The 27,903-nt window shown below is 46.7% G+C and overlaps 1 protein-coding gene and 1 long non-coding RNA gene across 4 annotated transcripts in view; one reads left to right on the forward strand and one right to left on the reverse strand.

The window, feature by feature from the left end:
* PTTG1IP2 (PTTG1IP family member 2) overlaps positions 1–27,903 on the forward strand; it is a 68,220-nt gene that overhangs the window by 5,611 nt on the left and 34,706 nt on the right. For all 3 annotated transcript variants that reach the window (XM_075827672.1, XM_075827671.1, XM_075827673.1), the window contains exons 2-3: positions 7,512–7,564; positions 9,203–9,311. In XM_075827672.1, coding sequence (XP_075683787.1) covers positions 7,512–7,564; positions 9,203–9,311 — 162 coding nt within the window. The remainder of the gene's footprint in view (positions 1–7,511; positions 7,565–9,202; positions 9,312–27,903) is intronic.
* On the reverse strand, positions 3,272–27,561 carry LOC142652147 (uncharacterized). The gene is made up of 3 exons (XR_012847775.1): positions 27,298–27,561; positions 5,717–5,838; positions 3,272–3,411 (listed from the first exon to the last, which is right to left on the reverse strand). It is a non-coding gene; the product is annotated as an uncharacterized LOC142652147 (long non-coding RNA).

The raw sequence follows: 27,903 nt of genomic DNA on the forward strand, positions 1-27,903 counted from the left end.
GTGTGGCGGTATCATCTGTTCTCTGTGTGGCGGTATCATCTGTTCTCTGTGTAGCGGTATCATCTGTTCTCTGTGTGGTGGTATCATCTGTTCTCTGTGTGGCGGTATCATCTGTCCTCTGTGTGGCGGTATCATCTGTCCTCTGTGTGGCGGTATCATCTGTTCTCTGTGTGGCGGTATCATCTGTTCCCTGTGGGGCGGTATCATCTGTTCTCTGTGCGGCGGTATCATCTGTTCTCTGTGTGGCGGTATCATCTGTTCTCTGTGTGGCGGTATCATCTGTCCTCTGTGTGGCGGTATCATCTGTTCTCTGTGTGGCGGTATCATCTGTTCCCTGTGGGGCGGTATCATCTGTTCCCTGTGCGGCGGTATCATCTGTTCTCTGTGTGGCGGTATCATCTGTTCTCTGTGCGGCGGTATCATCTGTTCTCTGTGTGGCGGTATCATCTGTTCTCTGTGTGGCGGTATCATCTGTTCTCTGTGTGGCGGTATCATCTGTTCTCTGTGTGGCGGTATTATCTGTTCTCTGTGTGGTGGTATTATTTAAGCACCAGATAGATACTTAAAGGGTACGTCACGTGCATCTTTTATCTTTCTACACAATTTAGCAGCACGGAGGACGTTGCAGGCTCAAGGATCTGACTCATGGGATAAATTTCCACAGACAGCTTCCTAATATACCTGTAAAGGATCTGCCAGACACCGCTTCTGTGTCGACGCCCGTGGGTAATCAGTCTGCACCTGCTCCTAAGTCTGAGAGAGTGACACGATCTTCTACCAGTCAGGCTGGGAGGCTGAGGAGTGGGAGAGCCTATCACAGCCTGGCCAGACGGAGTAGCTCCCGCCCTCTGTCTATTTATACCTGCATTTCCTGCTCCTCCTTTGCCTGTGATTCTTTCCTGTTTCCTGGCTCTGCTGCTCCTGCTATTATTATTGACCTTGCTTCATTTTGACCCTGGCTTTACTGACTACGCTCCTGCTCTGCGATTGGTACCTCGTTCACTACTCTTGTTGCTCACGGTGTTGCCGTGGTCAACTGCCCCATTTCCCTTAACTTCTGTGTACCCTTGTCTGTTTGTCTGTCGTGCACTTATTGAGCGTAGGGACCGTCGCCCAGTTGTACACCGTCGCCTAGGACGGGCCTTTGCAAGTAGGCAGGGACTGAGTGGCGGGTAGATTAGGGCTCACCTGTCTGTCTCCCTACCCCATCTTAACAATACCACAGCCGAATTATTGCCAATAGGTGAATGAAAGACTCAGTGTTTCTCTTCATATAGTGCTGCCTGTTTTTTCAGTTTGGACCTTTTATCTTTTGACATGTCAATAGATAATGTTGAGGGAAGGCCGGGGTGGCCAGCCCGCCACTGAACATTGAAATGACTTGGCCTCCGCGTCATGCCGTAGAGATGACAGATAGAAATCTATAGGGCTATAATACACATGGAGGGGCTCTGCTGACAGACCGACGCTCTCTTCTGACGTGTCACCGTGGATTGTCAAAAGACAGATAAATGCTCACATACCCCCCCCCCCATAGAGCGCAGGCATGTAAGTACAGTAAAGGAGGAAGACCGGAAATGACTTGCTGTAAATGTCATGTTTACTATTGCGCGGTCTACGCATAAATCCGCTTCACTTGTGTCGTTACAAGACGGCAAATAATAATAAAACGGGAATGGTAAAGCAAAGCTCCACACAAGACCGGAGAATTCAGCGGTCAATATCTCTCCTCTACCTATGTCACCTTCACCGGGGTCCAGGAAGCTGGGATGTGAGGGTCTAATTTCGGGGTCCCCATTCTATAGAGCAGTTGTAACTGTCCCTGTGCCTCCCTGTACCATGGAAAGAACATGGGGATTTCCGAGGAGTAGCTAGGAAATAGTGGGAGTTGTAGTTTCAAACAATACCGATACTGCAGAGATTGAGGACTGCAGCTCTCATGCTACAAAATATCTGTGCGTAGCCCTAGCTTTAAAGGGTTATTCTGGTTAAAGCACGAAAACTTTATTCTGTCCTCATGGTTTTCAAGATCTCTGCTTGCTGTCATTTAGTAGGAACCTTCATTGTTTACTTCCAGGGGATAACACAGGTGCATGGCTCGTTACAAAGCACACCTCTAATAACTGTACCGTAGCTATCATCAGTCCTGTGTGTCCATCACAAGATCAGGACAGATTTTTATATCCTGGAAGTAAATAATAAAGATTCTTTCTAAATGACAGAAAGCAGAGCTCTTGAAAATCGGGAGGAATTAATACAGAAAATTGTACAACTTTTCATTATGCAAAGTATAACGTTTATTGGCCGAAACTGGAATACCCCCTTTAACAGGGTTTTCTTATCAGGAATACGCCTTTACATAGTGTAGCTCACTGTACCCAGCTACTTAAAGGGCCAGCGCACCAGACCCTCACACTGCTCCGCCTTCGTGAATCCTGCAGTTCTGTTCCTAGTAGGCCTTATTCATGTAATACATCTGTGTGACGGCCGTTAAAACAATGGCCGTCACACGGACCTATGTAATTAAATGGGGGCTTTCCTTCTGTATGCTGTCTTCTTACATGTGTTTCAAGAATTCAGTGCCGCCTGCTCTGACCCTGGATAACGCATGACTGCATTTCTGTCTCGTCCCGATACTGCTTTACAAAACTTCTGCCCGTATTCACATCAGCTGTTGGCAACGGGGAATCTCAAATGAGCAACTTTGCAAATAACTTTTAATAAAAAAAATGATCCTACCGGTTTAGAGTCTACAGCTTCTGTGCAGGCCTATGTGTCTCCATGGTTACAGACTACAAATGAACCCTGTTTGTAATCTTATCCTGCAATCATGTGTTACTGCACTCCCTTTCCCCCCCCTCTTCTTGCTAAGTCGAAAAGGGACAAATGCAAGGGAGTATCACATAACTACAGGATCAGACTACACACAGGGTTTGTCTGTAGTCTGTAACCATGGAGACGCATAGGTCTGCATAGGAGCTGTAGACACAAAATGGTAGGAGACTTTTAACCAAGACTTTTTGTGATGGGTCTTCTTTTTTTTTTTTTTTTGTTTTTTTATATATTGGAAAAGTGATAGAAAAAGGTTGCAAAAGTATACATACCCCTGAAAATCACTGTGTTAAACATATTATTTGCTATTATGACATATCCCGGAGATTATATTATTTTTACATTTTGCTGTAAGTGGTTCTTGAAACGGTGTCATTAAGATAAGCATCCCTGCATCGGTTTTTATGTACACCGATTAAAGTGTTTACCGTGTCGGTGGGATTTATGCGCTGCTTCTTTTTTTCCCCGCTAATTTCATAGCCATTGATTTTGAGCCATGAGACTAAATCCATTGAAGAATTACCCAGGAGCCGCCGTGGAATAGTTACATTTATTTCCAGCATGTCGTACCTCTAAATTCTGAAAAAAAAAAAAGAACATTATCTGAAAATGCGTCTAAATGCGGAATGTTTTTTTCTTCTCCTCGGGAAAATGTCATTATAAAGTCTTATAACTCATGGCAAATGTTCCTCTTGTATTTTTGGCCGTCCTCTAGGTTTTTGTTATTTTCATAGCCATCATAAATCTATACTATTACATTCATCCTTCCTTTAAGAAAAGTTCTTTGTAACTGCGCCATGTTGGTCACAACGGTTTACGTTGAGAAGGAACCATTTTTTAGCATCATAATTTTAAAGTAGCGTTCTGGGCCAAACTAATGCGATGTGTTATACCTAATGAATGGCCTGAGGGGGCGGGGCATGACCAAAAAATTATATCTTTGAATCCTTGTCATGCTCCGCCCCCTCAAGCCCTGCACTAGATGTACCACAATGTAACTTTTTTTTGCCTGAAGTGTTCTTAGAAAAATAATGTGTGTGTGTGTGTGTGTGTGTGTGTGTGCGCGTGTGTATATAATATAATATAATATATATATATATATATATATATATATATATGATATAATTTTTTTATTTTTTATTATTATTATTTATATATCCACAGAATATAACATAAATGTTTAATAGGTGTGGGTCGACGTCTGGCACCCTCACTTATAGGGAGCACAGGGGTCCCATTAAACCCCTGGAAACGCTGCCACTGGTCAGTCCATAGTCTAGTGTAAACACTGCCATCTGTCATTCAAAAATCTAGTGTAAAAAAGAAATAAAATAATAACCTTTTACTTTTATAAATGTAATTTAACTTTATTTGATCCAATTAGGGGACTTTTGATTATTCTAATGCATTATAGCTTGTTCATATAAAATGCATATTAATGGTGTACATAACAGGCATTATCTCAGGACAGTCCCTAAAGTCACTGTTACTATAAAACCGACCAAATGTATGTAAGTAGGGGACAGATGAAAAAGAATATGACTGCAGGATCAGACTACACAGGGTTGTTTGTAGTCTGTAACCATGGAGACACATAGGTCTGCATAGTAATTGCGTAGATACAAAAGATAGACTTTTCTTAAAGAGGCTCTGTCACCAGATTTTGCAACCCCTATCTGCTATTGCAGCAGATAGGCGCTGCAATGTAGATTACAGTAACGTTTTTATTTTTAAAAAACGAGCATTTTTGGCCAAGTTATGACCATTTTTGTAGTTATGCAAATGAGGCTTGCAAAAGTCCAAGTGGGTGTGTTTAAAAGTAAAAGTCCAAGTGGGCGTGTATTAGGTGCGTACATCGGGGCGTTTTTAATACTTTTACTAGCTGGGCGCTCTGATGAGAAGTAACATCCTCTTCTCTTCAGAACGCCCAGCTTCTGACAGTGCAGATCTGTGACGTCACTCACAGGTCCTGCATCGTGACGGCCACATCGGCACCAGAGGCTACAGTTGATTCTGCAGCAGCATCAGCGTTTGCAGGTAAGATTGACTTACCTGCAAACGCTGATGCTGCTGCAGAATCAACTGTAGCCTCTGGTGCCGATGTGGCCGTCACGATGCAGGACCTGTGAGTGACGTCACAGATCTGCACCGTCACAAGCTGGGCGTTCTGAAGAGAAGAGGATGTTACTTCTCATCAGAGCGCCCAGCTAGTAAAAGTATTAAAAACGCCCCGATGTACGCACATAATACACGCCCACTTGGACTTTTACTTTTAAACACACCCACTTGGACTTTTGCAAGCCTCATTTGCATAACTACAAAAATGGTCATAACTTGGCCAAAAATGCTCGTTTTTTAAAAATAAAAACGTTACTGTAATCTACATTGCAGCGCCGATCTGCTGCAATAGCAGATAGGGGTTGCAAAATCTGGTGACAGCGCCTCTTTAAGCAAGACTATTTCCAAAATTGCTTCATTTTTCTTTTTAGATGCACTGGAGCAATAAAAAAATGGTTGTGAAGGTGGACGTAGCCTTTTAAGATTTTCCCAGAGTGAATTCCCTGATTATTACTAGAGAAATGATAAAAGGAAGTTAAGAAATGTCCCCACCTTGAGATGTTGGTTAGAGTTGTTTTATGAGTACACAGGAATTGTGGTGTTTACAGAATCTGAATGTTCTGGGGAAATTCCGATAGTTCCACTAGTGTTGTAAATGTTCCCATAAGTCGTTATGGATGTATGTCATTATACAGTAATCAGTCAGTATCTTCCATTGATGACACAATCCAGTGAAGTCTTATTAGAAATTAAGGGGTAATTCTACTTTTAACAACATTTCACCCTTTAACCCCTTCCCACAAATGGGCGTACCATTACGTCTTACCTGTGGTCTTTTACCTGTGATAGGATATAATGTTACTCCCGCTGTTACACCTGGGATGGGAGACACCTCCAGTATTAGCCATACAACACGGATAATGCTCTGATTAGTACTGATCGTGGCACCTAAGGAGTATAAAAGAATGGGAGCTCACTTTTTTTTCACCCCTGTTAGGCATTGTGATCACTTGGGCTGACCGTTTTACAGAGGACCGGTCACTGGGTCATATGACCTGCATAGCGCTGTCTCCCTGATTCCTGCGCTGTTTTTATTTTTTTCCTGGTCCTCCCCATTCCAGAGATATGGCCCACTGGTGTGTTGGCTCCCTCTATGCTAATTTGCTGTAGTTAGCCAACAGGGTGGAGCTAGCTTCCCTGCTACTGATGCTGACACAAGGCAACTTGAGGGTAGTTCACGCCCTGTTGGCTAACTACAGCAAATTGTCATATAGGGAGCAAACACAACAGTGGGCCGTATCTCTGGAATGGGGGGGTCCAGGACAAAAAGAAAAACAGCGCTGGAATCAGGGAGACGGTGATATTCAGGTCAGTAAACCAGTTCAACTTATGTCCTAATGATCGGTTCTCCTTAACATAACATCCTGTGTCCTCCAGGTTCATAGTAAGGGTCACATGGAGTTTTTTGCAGGCAGAAAATCTGCCTCAAAATTCTGTTTGTTTTTTTGTGGTGTTTTTCGCCTGCGGCCATTAAGCTCCGATAGGCAAAAACGCTGCAAAATACGCTTTCTCTGCCTCCCATTGATGTCAATGGTAGGTCAGAGACGTAAACGCCCGAAGATAGGGCATGCCGCTTATTTTTCCCGTGAGACGGTTTTTCCGCTCGCGGGAAAAAAACGCCTCCTCCTCCCATTGAAATCAATGGGAGGCATTTTCGGCCGTTTTTTGATGCGGTTTCCGTGTCAAAAAACTCAGTGTGAACTGACCCTAGCTGTTCGCTGTATAGCGAACGTGTTATTATTAGTGTGCGGTAAACATTCACAGAAATCGAACTCCTTTATATGTGCCCTGAAATTATACCTAAAAATTCTATGCACAAATAGAAGCGGGTGGTGCGTGAAACATGCAAGTATAATTACAAGTATCATTTATTATAAAATAGTATCCGCTTTGTATTGCATGAGCGATCGCATGACTAAAAGGTTGACATTTTTTTAAATATTTAAAAAAATACATAAAATAACTAAAAGTAAAAGAAACACTTTTCCCATTTTTCACAAGAACTAATGTAAAAAATAACAAAAAGTAAACGTAATTGGTATCGCCGCGTCCGTAAGTCTGAACTAGTAAAATATCACGTTATTTAACCCAAAATTAACACCGTAGGAAAAAAAAACCCCCTGTCCTATTTAGCCCAAAATGGTACTAATAAATACTACAGCTTGAAGCCCCACAAATACAAACTTTCACTCCGCTCCATCGACGTAAAAATGAAAAGGTTATGGGTCTCCGTTTACGGTGAGACAAAATCATACGGCTGTGTCGGCGGAAAAACAAAAAAGTTATGGCCCTCGGAATTAAACAATGGAAATACGAAAAAGAAAAAAATGAAAATTGGCTGTTGTCACCAAGAGGTTAAAGATGGCCACAAGGGGGCAGAATATGCTACATTGAACATTAACCACTAAAATCCCTTTTTTTTAAAAAAATTTGTTTACAAAAATTTTTTAGGCTTGGTTTCAAAATTCCTATGCTGGGTTTTTAGCGGTCGCAGGCATGAGAATAACTTATTATTGAGAGGTGTTTTTTTGTCAATGTAATTGTTTCTTCCCTTTTTGCAGCTTGCAGCTTCTACGCTGGAAAGTCCTGTGAGGAGTGCCTGAAAAATGTCTCTGTAAGTTTACACTATATTTACTGTATGTGGAATATATTGTCTGACAGGCCGATATCACTCTTCCATAGGGTTTGCAGAAGTGTTAGGGCCGTAAAGGAAGGCCGCGGGGGCCGCTGTGGGGCCGTGGCGGGAGTCTGCCTGGCACTAAACTGGTTCCTCTGCTTGCCGTGACACTGTCATAGTGCCGACCTGCTGTCGGCCACTTTGGGAAGCTCACATGGGCACCACATGGAGGCACGCAGGGTGGCCTACAGGCTCCTACTCTGCCCATTCACAGGATCCATGATGCTTTTTGTTTTAATCTCTTAAAGGGGTTGTCTCACTAACCCCTTTCCACAGGTCCATGGACGTCCTAAAGGGAGGGATCCCAATTAAATGGCTGCCGTGTTATATACTGTATTCCCCCTGCAAGGACATGGATCTACAATATAACGTGATTACATGCAGCCACCACTGAAGAGCAGACTGTGTTAAAAAACGACGTGTGAACGCATCAAATACGCATTTTTCTGAAGCGCTTCCTAAAATACACGCGTTTTCCGTGTGCTTTTTGACCTCAAAGGGAAAATTAGGCCTTGTTATAACTGTATCTGACGTGTATTTTGGCACGTTTTACACGTGGCGTTAGTCCAGGGGTGGGGAATGTCGGGCCCACGGGCCGTATAAGGCCTGCGGGATCATTAGGTCAAGCCTAACCTCGCTCTGACCGCCGCTTCCGCCGTGAGTCCGCCCTACTCACTCACATTTGGAGCAGGAGAAGGGCGGACGCAGCCAAGGTTGGTGCGTGCCGGCCCAAGAGTGGACCAGTCCGGTCACCTAACCTGAGTCAGTGACGTGAGGTCAGGTGACTGGACTGGTCCACTCCTGTCACAGCACGCCCCGACCTCACTCTGACCCTAATTCCGCTCCAAAAAACACAAAAAAGCGGCGTTGAAAACGCCAAAATAGCCATTATTTTAAAAAGCGGTTTTGAGACGTTTATATTATGCCGTGTGAACATCTCCTTACGCTCCAATAATTGACATGACAGGTTTTTTTTTTTACGCGGCGATTTATTTAATTATGATCTCGTAAAAAAGTTGCATGTATTGTAAGGGAAGCTGAAATCAAGCGTTTTTTAACTCGTATTTCGGTGCGTAAAATGCACCAAAACACGCGTCAAATAGGCCCTGCTCACACGGCATGTAACAGTATGCAGTAAGCTCCGAAGCTCCCCCTAGTGGTGGCTGCAGGCAGCTCAGATTTGTAACTATTACTATGTGAGGGATTATTAACTCTGTATCAGAAAAAGCGATCTAACAATCTGCACAGAATTTCGTACCTATTTAGATTCAAATCCTTTCATGGACTGATCTGTCTTAAAACTTCTTGGCGGTTTCTCTTTTTTAAAATTTATATTCTGCGATGTATAGATGTAGCAGAGCCAAATATGTTATTTGACACCTTTCATTGTGACCCCATGTTGTGTTAATCTACAGTTTTACATAGGACTGCAGGTAAACCTACCGTAGTCTTCTCACCGTGCAGCTCTAAAGAGTTCAGCGTCATCTCCAGCTCTGCTACATCTGTAAAATGTGTTGCCAGCAGTGAAAATGACTTGATTTGCGCACATTAATGCCTTTGTGTTGATCCCCGCAGTGCCTGTGGTGTATAACAAATAGCACGTGTCTGGAGTACCCCGTCAGATCAATCCTGCCCCCCTCCTCCCTCTGCGCCATGTCAGCTGCTAGATGGGGGGCTTGTTGGAGTAAGTATAATCCTCTACATGGCGGCACTTGTGTAAGTTTCCGGGGCTGAGTGTCATTATTGTCACAATACAACGATTTCATGGGACTTAGCGGCTAAACATATCAGACAAGATCCAGTCCCCAGGGGGCTACAAATTTGCCCAGTTTGGGGGAGGGACAAATGTTTATGCAAATTCCAGATAATTACATGCAAATTAGCCAAATGATTATTCAAATTATGCGTGCTGAGCAGGAATGACGACTTATGCATATGCATGAAGTTTCCTTAGGAAACGGCGGTGTTACAGTATTAATGGTGGTCAGAAATTATTTTTTATATACTGCTTTGTGGCTAGTTATTGCTATTGCTGTTCATCCTGAGTCTTCTGGTTCACGAATAGAATGCCGAGCTACAGTGAAGACTGACACACGCAGGAAAAGAAGGAGCAGAGTGGATGTGAATGAGGAACAATGCAGGTTACAATGCCAGTCAGAGCACATGAAAAGATGGGTGACATCTGCAGGGGACCCTATTAGTGGCTCGCAACATCCTATTACCGGAGTTTTTTAACTTCCTGATACTTGTACTTTTAGGGCACATGTAGCGGAATTGTTGCGTATTTTCCGTCCAGAAATGCGGATGGATAATACGCAGCAGAATACAGTAGCAGCAAAGTCGGTGAGATTTAACAAATCTCATCCATACGCTGCGTAAAATTTCCGACCTGAAATTGACCTGCGGTGCATATTTTTCGGACCGCTGCATGTCCGTTCCTGCTGCGGAAAGTGAACTGAATTGCTGCGTTTTTCAGAGGGAAAACGCAGCAAAATTTGCACCATTTTCTGCAGCAATTCCGTTACATGTGGACAAGCCCTTAGGTCCTGTTCACACACAGTTTTTTGTAGACACAGAAATTTGCTCTGCCTGCACTTTCTTTGCTGCGTTTTTTTGCAGTGTTTTTCACCCGCGGGCATAAAAATCGGTGAAAAATGCTTTCTCTGCCTCCCGTTGATTTCAATGGGAGGTCAGAGACTGAAAAGCGGGAAGAAAGAACATGACGCTTCTTTTTTACCACTCGCAGGAAAAAACCGCCTCCGCCTTCTATTGAAGTCAATGGGAGGCACTTTTGGGCGTTTTTTGGTACGGTTTCCGACGTGGTTTCCACATCAAAAACAGCACCAAACAACTCCGTGTGAACTAGACCATAAGGGGAGGGGTATTAATGGATGGCATTAAAACCCCTCCCTTGACCAGAGACTTCCGGTTCCGGCGCTGGGATGTGAGGACGGAGCTGCATGAGCTCCTGAAGCCCTGATCCCCTAACCCATCTACGCCACACACCCGCAGGATATAAACACCCAGGCATTAGGAGGAGAGGTGGGGGACAAGAACCGGGAGGTTTATGGAGAGATATCTCCTCCGGAGCGGCAGCAGAGAGATCTCCTGTCCGGCCGAGCACAGCACACGAGGTGAGGGGCCATCCAAGATGGCGGCGCCGCTGCAGCCACCACTTTCACAGAGCCGGTCTCAGAGCCCAGAAATTCAGAGGGAAATGCTATCGCCGTCGGTAATGACTGACTCACAGATTGATTATCGGAAGCTGGCAATTGAGGTAGCTACCCAACTGGCCCCCGACATCAGAGAATCCTTAATAGCCACAGTCACAACAACGCTCCAAAAACTCCAAAATGAGGTGACATCTCATGGCAATCGACTAGATGAATTGGAGCAGCGGGTTGGCCTCATGGAGGATGAATCAGCAGGGGCACATACCTGCATTAGAGACCTAATGCGAGATAACACAAAACTCAGAGACCGCTTAGAAGATCTTGAGAATCGGTCCAGAAGAAACAATTTAAGGATAGTGGGACTGCCTGAGCATATTAGACCGCAGCTCCTCCAGGGCATCTGCGAGACGGAGTTACCAGAAGCGCTAGGTCTGACCAGATCTTGCAGAGTGGAAAGGGCACACAGAGTGGGCCCCCCTGGTCCGAGCGCCAACGCCAAAGGAGAGCCGCAAAGCAGACCGCGCCAGGTGATCATGCGGTACTTGGATTACAATGACAAAGAGGAACTTTTGCGCACTTTCAGGAACCGCAATACCCCTTTGCATATAAGGGGGGCAAAAGTCATCCTGTTTGCAGATTATTCGGCAGAAGTCACAAGGCGGCGGAGAGCATTTGGAGGGGTTTGCACCTCCCTCTACAAACGCAAAATTAAATTTCAGCTACAGTATCCGGCCACTTTGAGGATCATGCAGACGGATGGCGCCACCAAGGTATTCCACAATCCTGAGGAGGCGGCATTATATGTAGACAAGATCCCTGGACTTCGGGGCCCTAGACAATCGGGAGAGGAGACGGCGAGTCAAGATACAGGAGGTGAAGGTCCCCGTACACCAGTTTCTTCATCGAGGGACTGTACATGGTCAGATATCGCCCGCAATTCCACTTCCTCACCCAAGCAACAACGGGCAGAATCGTCGAAGATGCCACATCGACAACGCTCAGAAAACCGGCTTGCAACCATCCCGGACTGATAAGTATCGCATAGAGGCTCCATGAGCGCATTTGATTGTGCCTTATATATTAATGTGGCAATTGGTTCTGGTGGGATATTATGCCGACAAAATTCCTGCTATAATAGGCATAAGCACTTGTACCCGTGTTGTATAGGAAGCACAACTTATTTTTTGATACTTTAAAAATTAAAATGTTAAGTTCCAATATATCACGAAAAGATGGCGGGAAGGGGAGGGGGGGAGGGGTCACAGACCAGAAAAAAGTGAAGTTATGTATGCCAATTTAAAGTTTGTCTCACAGGAAATGCTGGTGACATTCCTGGATGGGCATTTTGTTGTTAAAGGTTGTGCCAATTTTCTGGCACCGAATGTAAATGTTGTTATTGTAATGTTGGGAGCAATCTGGAGCATACGCCGCCGGGCGGCTACCAAGGCAGTAAAGCACGCTTGCCTAGAATTAGATATTTATGACCAGTCAATTGTGAACCTTTTCGGAACGCCCACTTTATGCAGCTGACCTCGTGGAATGTAAAGGGGCTTAGGTCCCCTAACAAGAGAATGATGGTACTCCGTCACTTAAAAAAACTCCATACGGACATCGCTCTTCTTCAGGAGACACATTTGGAGGAGAGCGACTTCCACCGCATGAAAAAGTTGTGGGTGGGCCAAGTATACGGCTCTTCAGCTTGTGGCCGTAAAGCGGGGGTACTTATTTTAATAAATAGAAACCTGGTACACGAGGTAATTCATACTGATGCAGATAAGGAAGGGCGACTGCTCCATATTACTCTAAGCACACCATGTGGGGTATTAAGCATTTATAATGTGTATGGACCTAATAGTGATAATATTGAGTTTTTCAATGGTTTGGAAAGGGCCCTTATGTCAGATAATGTCCAGCACAAAATAGTGGGAGGTGACTTTAATTCAGTTTCTGATCACAAGGAGGATAGACGCACACACAGTTCACAAAGCACGGGATCCATTCCAACAGGGGCTCCCAGAAAACAGGACCGAGTGTTGGGACCTCTGATGGAAAGAATACACTTAATAGATCCCTGGAGAAGGGGTAACCCGGATGCCCGGGAATTTACACATTACTCCCACGCTCAACAGTCCTGGTCCAGGATTGACTACCTCTTAATATCCCCAACACTACAACCGAGGCTGAGAGCCGCTGAGATAGGGGACCTAGTGATCTCAGATCACGCCCCGGTACGAGTAGATTTTCAGGAAATATATCCCAGAGGATCAGACTTCATATGGAGATTCCCGGCTCATTTAGCAACTGATGACACCTTTGTGAGACAGCTAAGAGGGTGGTGGTTAGAATACACGTCGACGAATTCAGAACACAGAGATGACCCCTCACTGTACTGGGATACGGCCAAGGCAGTGCTGAGGGGAAGGATAATGGCGTATACTGCCAGCAAAAAACGGGAAATAACACAAAAATTTAATGCTTCTAGTGCTGCACTGAGGGCAACCTATACAGCATATTTGGCACACCCTACATTAGATGCCAGACAGGCCTGGATTCAGGCAAAACACTCTTTTGACGAGTGGGCAGCTCAGAAAGAAACAATATATACTCGAGACTTTGAAGCTACTTTACATAAGTTCGGAAGTAAGGCGGGTAAACTTTTGGCCAATATGGCTCGAGGAAAGCGCTCAGTGCAGCACATAGCGAAATTGAGGGATCATAATGGGCGAGAAACATGCGATCCAATTAGTATTAATTCCATCTTGGCTAAATTTTATGAGGAGCTGTACTCTGATACATCTTCCCTTCCGCTGACAGACACACTGTTAGACAAGGTCACTTTACCGGTCATCTCCGCGGAACAGTTGCAACTTCTAAATGCCAGGGTCACAAGGGGGGAGGTGGATGAGGCAATAAGAAACCTTAAAAATAGTAAGGCGCCTGGTCCAGATGGACTGACCGGCGAATTTTTTAAAGTAATGCGGGAACAGATTACGGAGACTTTGGTCTCCTTGTTTAACAATGCTCTGGGAGAGGAGGGGTTACCACCATCAGCAGACACATCTTATGTGAAATTATTGCTTAAACCTGGAAAGGACCCCCTACTACCAGGATCATACAGACCCATATCGCTCATAAACGTGGACGCTAAACTCCTTTCCAAAATCATAGCTGATAGGTTAGCGAATATAATGCCGTTCCTCATAGCCCCAGAACAAGTAGGTTTTATTAAAGGTAGGTCGGCGGTCACCAACATCAGGACGGTTCTGGCAGTGCTAGATAGAGTACAGCATAACCCATTTCCGGGGGAACATTCGGCTTTACTTTTACTTGACGCGGAGAAAGCTTTTGACAATGTCCGTTGGAATTGGTTGGATGCTGTCCTGGATAAGATGGAAATAACGGGGGCATTCAGGATATTATTACACCACATATACAAAGACCCTAAGGCTAGAATCTCCACACCAGGCTTTCTGTCTAAACCATTCCGTCTATGTAAAGGTACAAGACAGGGGTGCCCGCTATCGCCACTGCTGTTCAATCTGGCTTTGGAGCCGCTGGCACGTTATCTGGCGTCATCCAATTTATATACGGGCATAAGGGTGGGGGAGATGGAGGTCAAGGAAACGTTGTTTGCAGATGACATCTTGTTATTTCTCGCAGACCCCCTTAAAGATGTTCCGCGTATCTTCCAGGCATTGAACGACTTTGGGAGATACTCAGGGTACAAAGTTAACACGTTAAAATGCCAGTTACTAGATTTGGGAACGCAGGACCCAACATATAGGCGGTCCCTAGCCTCCCTGGATGTTGAGATGGCTAAGTCAAACATTACTTATCTGGGTATTAAAGTGGGTCGGGCACCCAACTCGCTGTATGATCTAAATTATCCCCCCCTTATACAAGATATCCAAGCAGATCTTCTGAGATGGCACAGTCTACCTCTATCACTGATGGGAAGGAGCTGTTTGGTCAAAATGTCAGGATTTGCGAAATTACTCTACCCGCTCCAGACTATCCCACTTCTGGTCAAGCACTCAGATATCAATACACTCAACTCATCATTTACCAAATTCATATGGGGGGGGAAGAAACCAAGAATAGCGCTCACGAAACTCATGATGAGGAAGGCGGAAGGAGGGGTCAATTTCCCTAACATTCGGGGTTATAACCTGGCCTGCTTGAGTAGACATCTGCTAGATTGGAAACACAACACAGAGTTCCACTCCAATACTAGACTGGAGAGACAGCTAGCAAAACCTTGGGATCTCATGGCTCTGGTACACACAACGTTCACTTGTCTCCCAGAGATCGTCAAGAAATCATCTCTGTTACGAGATACCATCATTGCCTGGAAGGTATTGCGCAAACACTATAACCTCTCTTATCGCATTTCAAAACATATGCCCTTATGGCAGCACCCAGAGTTTGCAGCAGGAAGATCTAACAAACTAATGTCAGAATGGAGGGAGAAAGGGGTAGCGACTCTGGGGGATATGTTCCACGCGCAGGATAAGAGGTGGTTAACCTTGCAGGAGCTCCAGAATAAATATGTTTTTGTTCGGCATCAGCACTTACAGTACTTACAAATAGTTAATCACTGTAAAACTAAACTAGCGGATGTAGCGGATGAGGTCCCCCCCAACCTGTTTGATTCATGGTTCACGGACAATCACAGACACTCCATTTCCCAATTATATAGTACACTCAGACCAACACTAGTGAAGATGTCCCCGGGGCAGGCCTTTGGGAGATGGGAAAAACTGTTTAATTTACCAGGCATTGAAAAGCATATTGAAAAAGGGCTGGTGGATTTCAGGGCACACGTGCACAACGAAAACTGGAGGGAAACTCATCTGAAGATCATTCACCAAGCAATATATGCATTTACCCTGGCCCCCTCCGCCTCACAACCAGATAGGAAAACGTCATGCCCTAGATGTAATATCTCAAAGACAGACATGTATCATGGCCTTTGGGCATGTGCACATATTCAGCCATTCTGGGGGGAGATAACATCCTTATTGCAGCAGGTGGGCAGGTTCCATGGGAATTTAGGGCCAATGGAGGTCTTATTCCATATACAACATGATGGAGAATTAGAAGAGACAGAAACGACACATTTAGCTCCCATGGCCCATGCCACACTGATAGTGGCAAAGAGGTGCATACTCCAAAACTGGCTGGTAGCTGAAGTACCGACTCAGAACATGGTGGTCCAGGGGTTGAGGAAACTGTTTTATCTAGACCGCATTGGTATATTACAGAATAAAGACACGCAGAGCAAAAAATTCTTTGAGAAATGGAAGCTTTTCCTCACAAAATATTTCACCAGTGAAGAACGAAGGGACATCATAGATCCGTTTACGGGAACGTCATGGTACTTGATTGAAGATCTTAAGGGCACTTTAGGGGCACTGAAAATATCACGGGAGTAAAGCATATATATCCACTGGGATTTCTTTATTCTTGCGGACTAGCTGCCTGAGTTGGTGAACTGCTTCACGAAGCTCCAATTGTTATGTATGCTCCAATTTCTTATTTGTTCTGTGTATTGTTTAGTTATGTAAGTTAGGCAGATATGCAAAGTTATGTAACAATGTTTACAGGAATACCCGACAGGTGGGGTTAAAGGAAGGGAAGGATAGAGGAGATGAAGGAGGGCTGATAGCCCATGGGGAATAACTTCCAAGATCAAACCTAGTTTGCTGGGAAGCATTCACTATCACATGTTCATTTATACATTTTTTGTAATGTTTATTATTATGGCAATGCATTACTGTATGATTTGTGTTTTTTTTTTGTGTGGTGAAAAAATTCAATAAAAAAAATATGTTTAAAACCCCTCCCTTATATATATAGGGTACACAGGTCAGGGCTAGGCCGATGGTTATATATATATATATATATATATTCTATTTCTGTTTTTTTATGACAATATCATGTGACCTATATAAAATCAGAACATTTTTGGGGACATTTACAAGGGTCTATTCACTCGTCGTGGTAGAATTGCGTATATGGCCACAATTTTCACGAATTTGCAGCAAAAACCGCAACGTGTGAATAGACCTTTAATGTATGTATATATTTTAGTTCTATGTAACTTGAGTTGCCATAGCAGCAAATGACAGAGGGGGGGTCTTCTTCTATTGGGAGATTTGTCATCTAGGTCTCATTGGTCAAAAGTTGTTAAGAGATATGTGGCTGCCACTCTCCCCTGGCGCTGCTTCTCTCCAGAGTAAATAAAAGGTGCCAGAACAACGCCCCCTACAGGATTTTTCCATAAATACGTTCGTTCTGCAAAATGCCTATATTGTTATACATGCTAAAGGACTGCATGAGGCGTAATGATCCCAGTTTTATCAGCCCCTACTAAGGAACACCCCTTGTTCTCACACATTTACCCCCAATTCTGGATAAATTAATGTCGGTGCCACTAGAAGGTGCCAGCACATGTGCCCCCCTTGTTTACGCATGCAGATAACGCCACTGAATTGAGGCTTATTATCGGCTCAGACTGGTGACAACCATTGTTCCCTCTAAGTCTTGGCAGCTCCTGAGCGGGGCAGTTCGGGTCAACGCTGTATACTGTGGCAAAAATTAAAACGGAGGAAACCACCAGATGGCGCTAGCACACCACACGTGTTTTACAGAGATTCCAGAGTGAGGAGTTTTTTCTTCTTGCCGCTAATTCTAGCAAAGTAAAAAATATGAATCTATGTTGTGTTCAGTATATACTGGAGGGGACACTGACGCTCTGGAAGACTATGACTGTACTGCTGGATTGTTGAAGTTTGCTGACCTCTGTACTAAAGCCAGGGGCGTAACTAGGAAAGACTGGGCCCCATAGCAAACTTTTGACTGGGCCCCCCTCCCCTCGGTTTAGTAGATAGTGCCACACAGCCCCCTCTTGTATATAGTGCCACACAGCCCCCTCTTGTATATAGTGCCACACAGCCGTCCTCTTGTATATAGTGCCACACAGCCATCCTCTTGTATATAGTGCCACACAGCCGTCCTCTTGTATATAGTGCCACACAGCCGTCCTCTTTTATATAGTGCCACACAGCCGTCCTCTTGTATATAGTGCCACACAGCCGTCCTCTTGTATATAGTGCCACACAGCCGTCCTCTTGTATATAGTGCCACACAGCCGTCCTCTTGTATATAGTGCCACACAGCCCCCTCTTGTATATAGTGCCACACAGCCGTCCTCTTGTATATAGTGCCACACAGCCCCCTCTTGTATATAGTGCCACACAGCCGTCCTCTTGTATATAGTGCCACACAGCCATCCTCTTGTATATAGTGCCACACAGCCGTCCTCTTGTATATAGTGCCACACAGCCGTCCTCTTGTATATAGTGCCACACAGCCGTCCTCTTGTATATAGTGCCACACAGCCGTCCTCTTGTATATAGTGCCACGCAGCCGCCTTCTTGTATATAGTGCCACGCAGCCGCCCCCTTGTACATAGTGCCACTCAGCTCCCCTCTTGTACATAGTGCCACGCAGCTCCCCTCTTGTACATAGTGCCACACAGCCGCCCTCTTGTATATAGTGCCACACAGCCGCCCTCTTGTATATAGTGCCACACAGCCGCCCTCTTGTATATAGTGCCACACAGCCCCCCCTCCCACAAAAAAAATACTGTACTCATACCTTGCCCCGTTCCCACAACGGATGGAGCACTACACCGCTTGCACAAACCCTGCTTCCTATAGGCTGCAGGCCTAAAGTTGCCTGCAGCCTATAGTATTCATTTGTATCTGTGTCCTGATGACGCAGATATAAGTGAATGTGGCTATCGCTAGTATTCCGATGCTAGTGACCCCACCGGGCATGAGGGGGCCTGTGCCTCCCGTCCCATAAATGTTATTGGCTGGGTGGTGCGGGCCACCTCGGGCCCTGTAGCAGCTGCAGTCAGGGGGCCCTAGGAGGATGGGGGCCCTGGGAAATTGCCCAGTATCTCCCCCCCCCTTAATGCCGGCCCTGCCTGTAGCCTGGTAAATGGCACAGTCTGGAGTTACCTCCCTGCTCTGCCATAGCGTTTAATAGTATCTGCGTCCTAAGGATGCAGATACTATTGAATGTGGCTTTGCTACCGCTGTAGCAGCCATAGGGGCGCCACCGGACATGTGTGGGGGGCCGTGATTGACGGGCAGCACGGGCCACCTCATGGTACAGGCCCCGTAGCAGCCGCTATGGTTATAGTTATGCCACTGACTAAAGCATCTAAGACCTAATGGCACAGCGCATCCCTGGCCTGTTATGTGGGATGTGTCCATAAAGTAACCTGTAAACCTGTAGAGATAGTCATGCACATTCCTGTCCACTTATCCACAAATATGGAGGACAAGCTCTCTATGGGAACATAAACTTTCAGGGATTGCCGCATAATTTAGAGCAGTGATTCCCAGCCTTATTACTATGGAAGCGTTTCCACCCATGTGAATTTACCCAGGGACGTAGCTAGGGGGGGGCACCATCTGTAAGGGGGGGCTGTGTGGCACCATCTGTAAGGGGGGACTGTGTTGCACAGTCTACAAGGGGGCGTTGTGTAGCATCATCTGAAGGTGGGTTGTGTGGCACTATCTACAAGGTCGGACTGTGTGTGGAGCTATCCACAGGGGGGGGCTGTGTGTGGCCTTATCTAGAGGGGGCTGTGTGTGGCGCTATGTACAGGGGGCTGTGTCTGGCGCTATATACAGGGGGGGCTGTGTCTGGCGCTATGTACAGGGGGGGCTGTGTGTGGCGCTATGTACAGGGGGGGCTTTGTGTGGCGCTATGTACAGGGGGCTGTGTGTGGCGCTATGTACAGGGGGGGCTGTGTCTGGCGCTATGTACAGGGGGGGCTGTGTGTGGCGCTATGTACAGGGGGCTGTGTGTGGCGCTATGTACAGGGGGCTGTGTGTGGTGCTATGTACAGGGGGGCTGTGTGTGGCGCTATGTACAGGGGGAGCTGTGTGTGGCGCTATCTACAGGGGGGGCTGTGTGTGGCGCTATGTACAGGGGGCTGTGTGTGGTGCTATGTACAGGGGGCTGTGTGTGGCGCTATGTACAGGGGGCTGTGTGTGGCGCTATCTACAGGGGGGCTGTGTGTGGCGCTATCTACAGGGGGGGCTGTGTGTGGCGCTATGTACAGGGGGCTGTGGTGCTATGTACAGGGGGCTGTGTGTGGCGCTATGTACAGGGGGCTGTGTGTGGCGCTATGTACAGGGGGCTGTGTGTGGCGCTATCTACAGGGGGGCTGTGTGTGGCGCTATCTACAGGGGGGCTGTGTGTGGCGCTATCTACAGGGGGGCTGTGTGTGGAGCTATCTACAGGGGGGCTGTGTGTGGAGCTATCTACAGGCGGGCTGTGTTAGGCGCTATGTACAGGGGGCTGTGTGTCGCGCTATCTACAAGGGTCTGTGTGTGGCGCTATCTACAGGGGGGCTGTATCTGGAGCTATCTACAGGGGGGCTGTGTGTGGCGCAATCTACAGGAGTGCTGTGTGTGGACTTATCTAGAGGGGGCTGTGTCTGGCGCTATCTACAGGGGGGGCTGTGTGTGGCGCTATCTACAGGGGGGGCTGTGTGTGGCGCTATCTACAAGGGGGCTGTGTGGCGCTATCTACAGGGGGGCTGTGTGTGGCGCTATCTACAGGGGGGCTGTGTGTGGCGCTATCTACAGGGGGGCTGTGTGTGGCGCCATCTACAGGGGGGCTGTGTGTGGCGCCATCTACAGGGGGGCTGTGTGTGGCGCCATCTACAGGGGGGCTGTGTGTGGCGCCATCTACAGGGGGGCTGTGTGTGGCGCCATCTACAGGGGGGCTGTGTGTGGCGCCATCTACAGGGGGGCTGTGTGTGGCGCCATCTACAGGGGGGCTGTGTGTGGCGCCATCTACAGGGGGGCTGTGTGTGGCGCCATCTACAGGGGGGCTGTGTGTGGCGCTATCTACAGGGGGGCTGTGTGTGGAGCTATCTACAGGGGGCTGTGTGTGGCGCTATCTACAGGGGGCTGTGTGTGGCGCTATCTACAGGGGGGCTGTGTGTGGAGCTATCTACAGGCGGGCTGTGTTAGGCGCTATGTACAGGGGGCTGTGTGTGGAGCTATCTACAGGGGGCTGTGTGTGGAGCTATCTACAGGCGGGCTGTGTTAGGCGCTATGTACAGGGGGCTGTGTTAGGCGCTATCTACAGGGGACTGTGTGTGGCCTTGAATTATTGTTATGTATCTACTTTATGTAACTATATTGCTTGTAGAATATACAAATGTTTTATGCTCGAGTTACATTAAAAAAAGTGAATAAAAATTACATCTCATTGAATGGTGGAGAAAGCAAACATGGCGAGGTGGAAGGAGATGTCGGGAAAGAAGTTGGGGGGGGGGGCAATGTGAATCTTTGCCCCGGGTGCAGGAGAACCTAGCTACGCCTCTGACACCCTAATGGGGAACCCCTCACCAGACTCGAAGTAACCCCAGGGAACCCTGCTTGGTAATTACTGGTGTAAAGAAATGTTTTCTGCGATATCATTCGATTCTATCTCTTATTGTCCATCTCTATGAAGCATACGACCACATGGCGTTGCCTGCGATTCTGGCGGCACTAGTCTGACTTGCATGTGACTTCTACGTTTCCCTATGGGACTTGCCAGGTCGCTTGGTTTTCTGTCTTATCAGGAAACATTGAAGTCGGTTGCGTCGCAGTAATTCTGTGATTTCACAGCAAATCACGGGCGACTCTGTATTGCCATGGAGCCCCAGCCTTCAAGCATTCCCATGGAAGACATGAATGACTTATCAACTGAGTCTCCCATAGACTATAATGAAACGAGACACGTCTGCCAAAAAGGGAGGCATCAGGCCCCTCCCCCCCCATTCTTGGGATCGTTTGGGTCCCCAGAAGTCCGTCCCCCACCAATCAGCCATTTATAATATAACCAATCGATTTGTTATAAATGTCTTTATGGAAACCCCTCTAATCCCTTCCATATGTTCTATTGGGGCATATGGCTATCATAGAGGGGTCCTCCGCTCCCCCTTATGAGCCAGAGCGGAAATCCGCTAAATAACCTAGACCGTTCTCTAGTCCCCATTGATTTTGACGCTAACCGATAGAAATATCTCGATAATAATTATCAATATGTATGTATGCGCCGCTCTGTAGTATGCAGTGACCCATATGGGGTATTCTTTTTTTAGCCACTATGCAGCAAACAGACCCCAAAATATCTCCGGATCCCATAAATGGAATGAAAGTTATTAAAAATGTTCTCGGTACTCCCAGTACAGAAGCAGCTCGGAACTTGTCATAGCAAATCCTCGTTGTGCCCTTGAACAAATCGATTTATTTTTAATTGTGGTCATGAATTATACTAAACTATGGTAATATCCCTGAAATGATTGGAACAGAATAATCGAGCGATGCACCCCCTCCTCAAGGGCTTAACTGTGTCTCTCTGGCATTTGCAGTTGCTATAATATATGCAAACTATCCCGTTAAATATCTCTGCAGCTTTCAGATCTATTAGCATAAATGTCTGCTAATAATGCAAATTCACGCCGAGGCAGTGACGGATCAGTGCTACTCAGCAGACAAGTACAGTTAAACCACCAAAACAAATAAGGCCATTTGCATAAAATTAAAAAAAAACAATCCTGTAGAAGAAAACATTGCAATCTGTGACAAAAATGACTGTATTATTCTGGGACTTGCAATTCTTATATTTGGACACTAGATGGCACCAATCCAGTCTATTGTGACAGTCGGGGGTTTTGTTTTGCTGACAGCTGCAAAAGAAGGCTGATATTTGAAATCATTAGGATTCTTGCTGTATAAATGGTATTGAGCCCTGGAATTCGGCAATTAGGTCTAAATTATGCTCTTAATATTGTAGGCTGCAAGATTCAAAGGCAAGTCTAATGAAAGCAGAATGTGTTCTGCATTCGCTGGTATTGGCGGCGCTCGTTTTGACAGACCCCTCATGTCTTACTAATTGCGTGATGCTGTTTAGAAATGAAAGCTACATTCGCACTTTGTTATTAATGGCCAAATTACTGGCTGAAGAGATCTGGAGCTGTCCCTTTAATGCCGTGACCCCAATCTGGGAGTGCGCAGACATTCCATTATATCATAGTACATTAAGGCGCCAACTTTTCTTAGAATACAGACTACAAATCTGTGACAGGCTTAACAAGATGTCATCACTGAGCTTAATTCAGCCCCCGGAGTCGAGAAAGAAGGTAATGAGATGGAGTCCAGCAGAGCTAGGCGGGGGCCATGGAGGCCATTATTGGGGATATATTATATTCTGGGCTGGAATAGTGGCAGTGACTTCAATATGAACTGAATCCCACTGGGCGTTGTATACTTTGGCATCAAGGAAGAATATTGTGTATGGGTTTTCTTTAAAAAGTTCTATTCAATCTTTCATACAGTCACAGCAATTTTATTGTAAGTTTTTGTTAAACTTTTTTTTAGTGCCCCCATCTTATGTATTGAAGTGTACTGCCTTTATCTGGGCTCTACTATTAAGCCTTCCCTCTGGCAAGTCTTAATAGTAGGGCACTGATGGCAGACCTGGGGGCCTCAATAGGTCTCCGGCTGTCATGGCAATGGATTGGCATCCCGCGATTTTGTCATCAGGGGGACCGGTGGACAGAGTGAGCCCTCTCGCTTTGTCTAATCGTTTCGATTCGGCGGCATCTAAAAGGTTAAACGTTCAGGAATGGAGTTCTCTCTGATCCCGGCCGTTGCATGTGGGTGTCCGCTGTTTTAAACAGTCAGCACCCGCTGTGTATGGCGCGGGCTCCGCTCCTGAGCACGTGTCATCGTAGGTTAGCGGAGTTTCAATGTATCTGTACATCGGGTGTTGCAAAGGGGTTAAAATCCATTGGCGTAATTAAATGATCACACTATAAATGGCACACCCCTGGTGGGCAGCACGTATATTACGGCCCTTACACAGGCCAATAATCGGGCAAATGAGCATTCATATGAGTGCTCGTTACCAATCATTGCCCTGTGTAAACAGGGCAACGATCTGCCCATGAACGAGCAAACGCATTCATCAGCTGATCGTATCGTTTATGCAGCATGAAATATTATCGTTGTCTGCAGCACATCACCTGTGTAATCAGGGTAACGTGCTGCCGAAATGATGGAAATGTATGGCGATGAACGATCGCTCATCCCCATACATAACCAATCATTGCTCCTTGTGAAAAAAAATCAAACGAGCGCCAATCATTGAGCTGCCTCGTTGATCGGCACTCTTTTTCACGGCATATATCGGGTAATAGGACGCTAAATGTATCTGGAGGTTCTCAGAACTGTAGGTATGCGAGATAAAGTAGTCCTCATGGACGGGGCAGGGATTTTTCTACACTATTACATACATCCTTGGCAGTCTTCACAGGCTGCAAACCCTCGTCTGCTCTCAGCCGGGAAGTGGATATAATTGTATCAGTCTACACAATGCTCTGTGAGATAAACACACCCAGCTGTACAAAGCTCTCTGGTAGTTTGCTACAATGTATCAGTCTAGACAATGCTCTGTGAGCTAAACATAGTCGCAGCAGCTGTACAAAGCTCTCTGGTACTTTGCTATAATGCATCAGTGTGCAGTCCAGGCTGTTTAGCTCACAGAGCATTGTCTAGAGCAGGGGTCTCAAGCACGCGGGCCGCATGCGGCCCCTGGGGCTGTCATCTGCGGCCTGCGGGACACAGAGCCGCTAGTATCGACTCTGCTCCGAGACTCTGGAATTCCCTGACATCGCTGTCCACATATGAACAGCGATGTCTCGGGCTTCCCCAGAGCCGGAGTCCCGAGCAGAGAGCTGGTGTCGGCTCTGCTCCGGGACTCTGTGGAATTCCCTGACATCGCTGTCCACATATGAACAGCGATGTCTGGGGCTTCCCCAGAGCCGGAGTCCCGGGCAGAGCGCTAGTACAGGCTCTGCTCCGGGACTCTGTGGAATTCCCTGACATCGCTGCCCATATATGGACAGTGTGTCAGGGTCTTGCCCAGAGCGGAGCAGAGCGCTGGTGTCGGCTCTGCTCCTGGACTCTGTGGAATTCCCTGACATCGCTGCCCACATATGAACAGCGATGTCTGGGGCTTCCCCAGAGCCGGAGTCCCGAGCAAAGCGCTGGTGTCGGCTCTGCTCCGGGACTCTGTGGAATTCCCTGACATCGCTGCCCATACATCGACAATGATGTCAGGGGCTTCCCCAGAGCAGGAGTCCCAGTGATGTCAGGAGCACAGCTGGAGTCCCAGGAAGAGCCTACTAGCGCTCTGCCTGGGACTCCAGCTCTGGGCAAGCCCCTGACATCACTGGGGCAGCCTCTACAGAGGGCACTGGGGCAGCCTCTACAGAGGGCACTGAGGCAGCCTCTACAGAGGGCACTGAGGCAGCCTCTACAGAGGGCACTGAGGCAGCCTCTACAGAGGGCACTGTGGCAGCCTCTACAGAGGGCACTGTGGCAGCCTCTACAGAGGGCACTGTGGCAGCCTCTACAGAGGGCACTGTGGCAGCCTCTACAGAGGGCACTGTGGCAGCCTCTACAGAGGGCACTGTGGCAGCCTCTACAGAGGGCACTGTGGCAGCCTCTACAGAGGGCACTGTGGCAGCCTCTACAGAGGGCACTGTGGCAGCCTCTACAGAGGGCACTGTGGCAGCCTCTACCGAGGGCACTGTGGCAGCCTCTACCGAGGGCACTGTGGCAGCCTCTACAGAGGGCACTGTGGCAGCCTCTACAGAGGGCACTGTGGCAGCCTCTACAGAGGGCACTGTGGCAGCCTCTACAGAGGGCACTGTGGCAGCCTCTACAGAGGGCACTGTGGCGTTATCTACAAGTGGGTGTGTGACAGTATCTGAAGAGGACACTGGCATTATCTAGGGGTGTGTTGCATTATCTACAGAGGGCACCGTGGCCTTATCTACAGAGGGCACCGTGGCCTTATCTACAGAGGGCACCGTGGCCTTATCTACAGAGGGCACCGTGGCCTTATCTACAGAGGGCACCGTGGCCTTATCTACAGAGGGCACCGTGGCCTTATCTACAGAGGGCACCGTGGCCTTATCTACAGAGGGCACCGTGGCCTTATCTACAGAGGGCACCGTGGCCTTATCTACAGAGGGCACCGTGGCCTTATCTACAGAGGGCACCGTGGCCTTATCTACAGAGGGCACCGTGGCCTTATCTACAGAGGGCACCGTGGCCTTATCTAGGGGTGTGTTGCATTATCCACAGAGGGCACTGCGGCAGCATCCACAGAGGGCACTGCGGCAGCATCCACAGAGGGCACTGCGGCAGCATCCACAGAGGGCACTGCGGCAGCATCCACAGAGGGCACTGCGGCAGCATCCACAGAGGGCACTGCGGCACTATCTAAAAAGGGGCTGCCCAATCTTGACATGTGTGCTAACTGAGCCGCCGGACTGCATTTAGCGACACTTAAACTGGAAAGCTGGATTGTTGAAATAAGCACGTGGAGAAATATCTCAAATTTTAAACCTAGCGCTATTATAGTAATGTAGTGTTATTGTAGTTCAAATAACTAATTGATTAACAATAATTTTGTATTGTATCAAATTTGAAAGTAATGCGGCCCGTCAACTTCCCATTTTTTCTATATGCGGCCCACTTACCCGGCCGAGTTTGAGACCCCTGGTCTAGAGTAAATACAATTGTATCCACTTCTCAGCTGAGAGCAGGACTAGGTATGTACAGGGCTTGCAGCCTCTGAATATAAACAAGAATGTTTCCGTTCACTGACAGCAAACAAATATTTAAAATGGTGAGGAATTAAAAACGCAAAGCTTATTATAAATGAAACGTTCTACATTAAAGGGGTTTTTCAAGAACAGAAAAAGATTGGCCATGGCGGAATGCCCTAAATAACAAAAGATCAATTACTTACTTCATAAATTCCCCGGGGCTTCGATGGTCCCCGCCGGTCTTTGTTTACTGCACTGCTGCGATAATGTGCCTGTATACCAACTTGACCGCTGCAGCCAATCACTGGCACAAGACCGCTGAAACCAGTGTATGGCTAGGGCGGTCACAAGGGTATACTGGCACATTATCGTGGCAGTGCAGTAAACAAAGACCGGTGGCCACCACTGGAGTGGCAGCGCTGGACGGCGGGGATTTCTCAGGTTAGTTACGTGTCTCGTATTATTTCATGTCATTTCCCTCCCTTGGCCCAATTTCCAATCTCGGTTTTGTTTTTTTCCTAAACCGGATAACCCCTTTACGTTGAGGTTCCTTTAACACAGAGGCTGCTGGGAGTTGTAGTTTCACAACATCTGGCGACCACTGGTTTTAGAGGTTTGGTTTAAAGAAAAAGAATGATTAAAAAGGTTTCATTACATTTTATAGATGAAAGTTTAAAGAATCTAGTTAGAAGTAATATGGAAATGGCGGTCTAGTGACTGCAGATCACACGGTGACATCTCCGCTGCGCTGGGAGTGACATCCCGGTGCCCATCATTTATGTGTTACCCACCGTCTCTCTATTAGATTCTCCATGTGTAACGGTGGAGATCTGGTGGAAGCGGACGCTCCTGTCCTGATAAGCGGTCATGGTGTAGCGGTGAATTCTCTTGTATCCCGGAGCTGCCGACCATGACACATTTAGCTCCAAGAGACTTTATTCTAAGAAACGTTGTTCTTACTTGGCTGCGACCGATGCCATTTTTCGGTTTTGTTGTGTCGGCCATTTTGTAAACTGACTACTGGAAGTCGGTTGGCAGCTTTACAATAACTTCTCAAAAAACTTACAGGTGAAGTTGTAATTTTGTCAACCTGTTCATGCTGTAGGAAGGTGACATTTATATAAATCCATTTTTGAGAAGATAATACTGTATAAAAGTGACAACCAGTATGGCTGAAGTTTTTTACTTTTTCAAAATGGCTGCCACAACAAAACTGAAGAATGCCAATTTCTCTAAGTAAATAAAACCTAAATTATGTCACTTCTGATATATTAATATATTAACAAATTCGCATTTTGGGCGAAAATCAGCTCTAAAGGAATTGTATATTCATAAAACAGTGCTCCATAAGCAGCAATACGGACATGGTGTACCCATTACGGATGAGGGGCTCAGTT

Source organism: Rhinoderma darwinii, chromosome 5, assembly GCF_050947455.1.
Source record: "Rhinoderma darwinii isolate aRhiDar2 chromosome 5, aRhiDar2.hap1, whole genome shotgun sequence".
Taxonomy (NCBI): domain Eukaryota; kingdom Metazoa; phylum Chordata; class Amphibia; order Anura; family Rhinodermatidae; genus Rhinoderma; species Rhinoderma darwinii.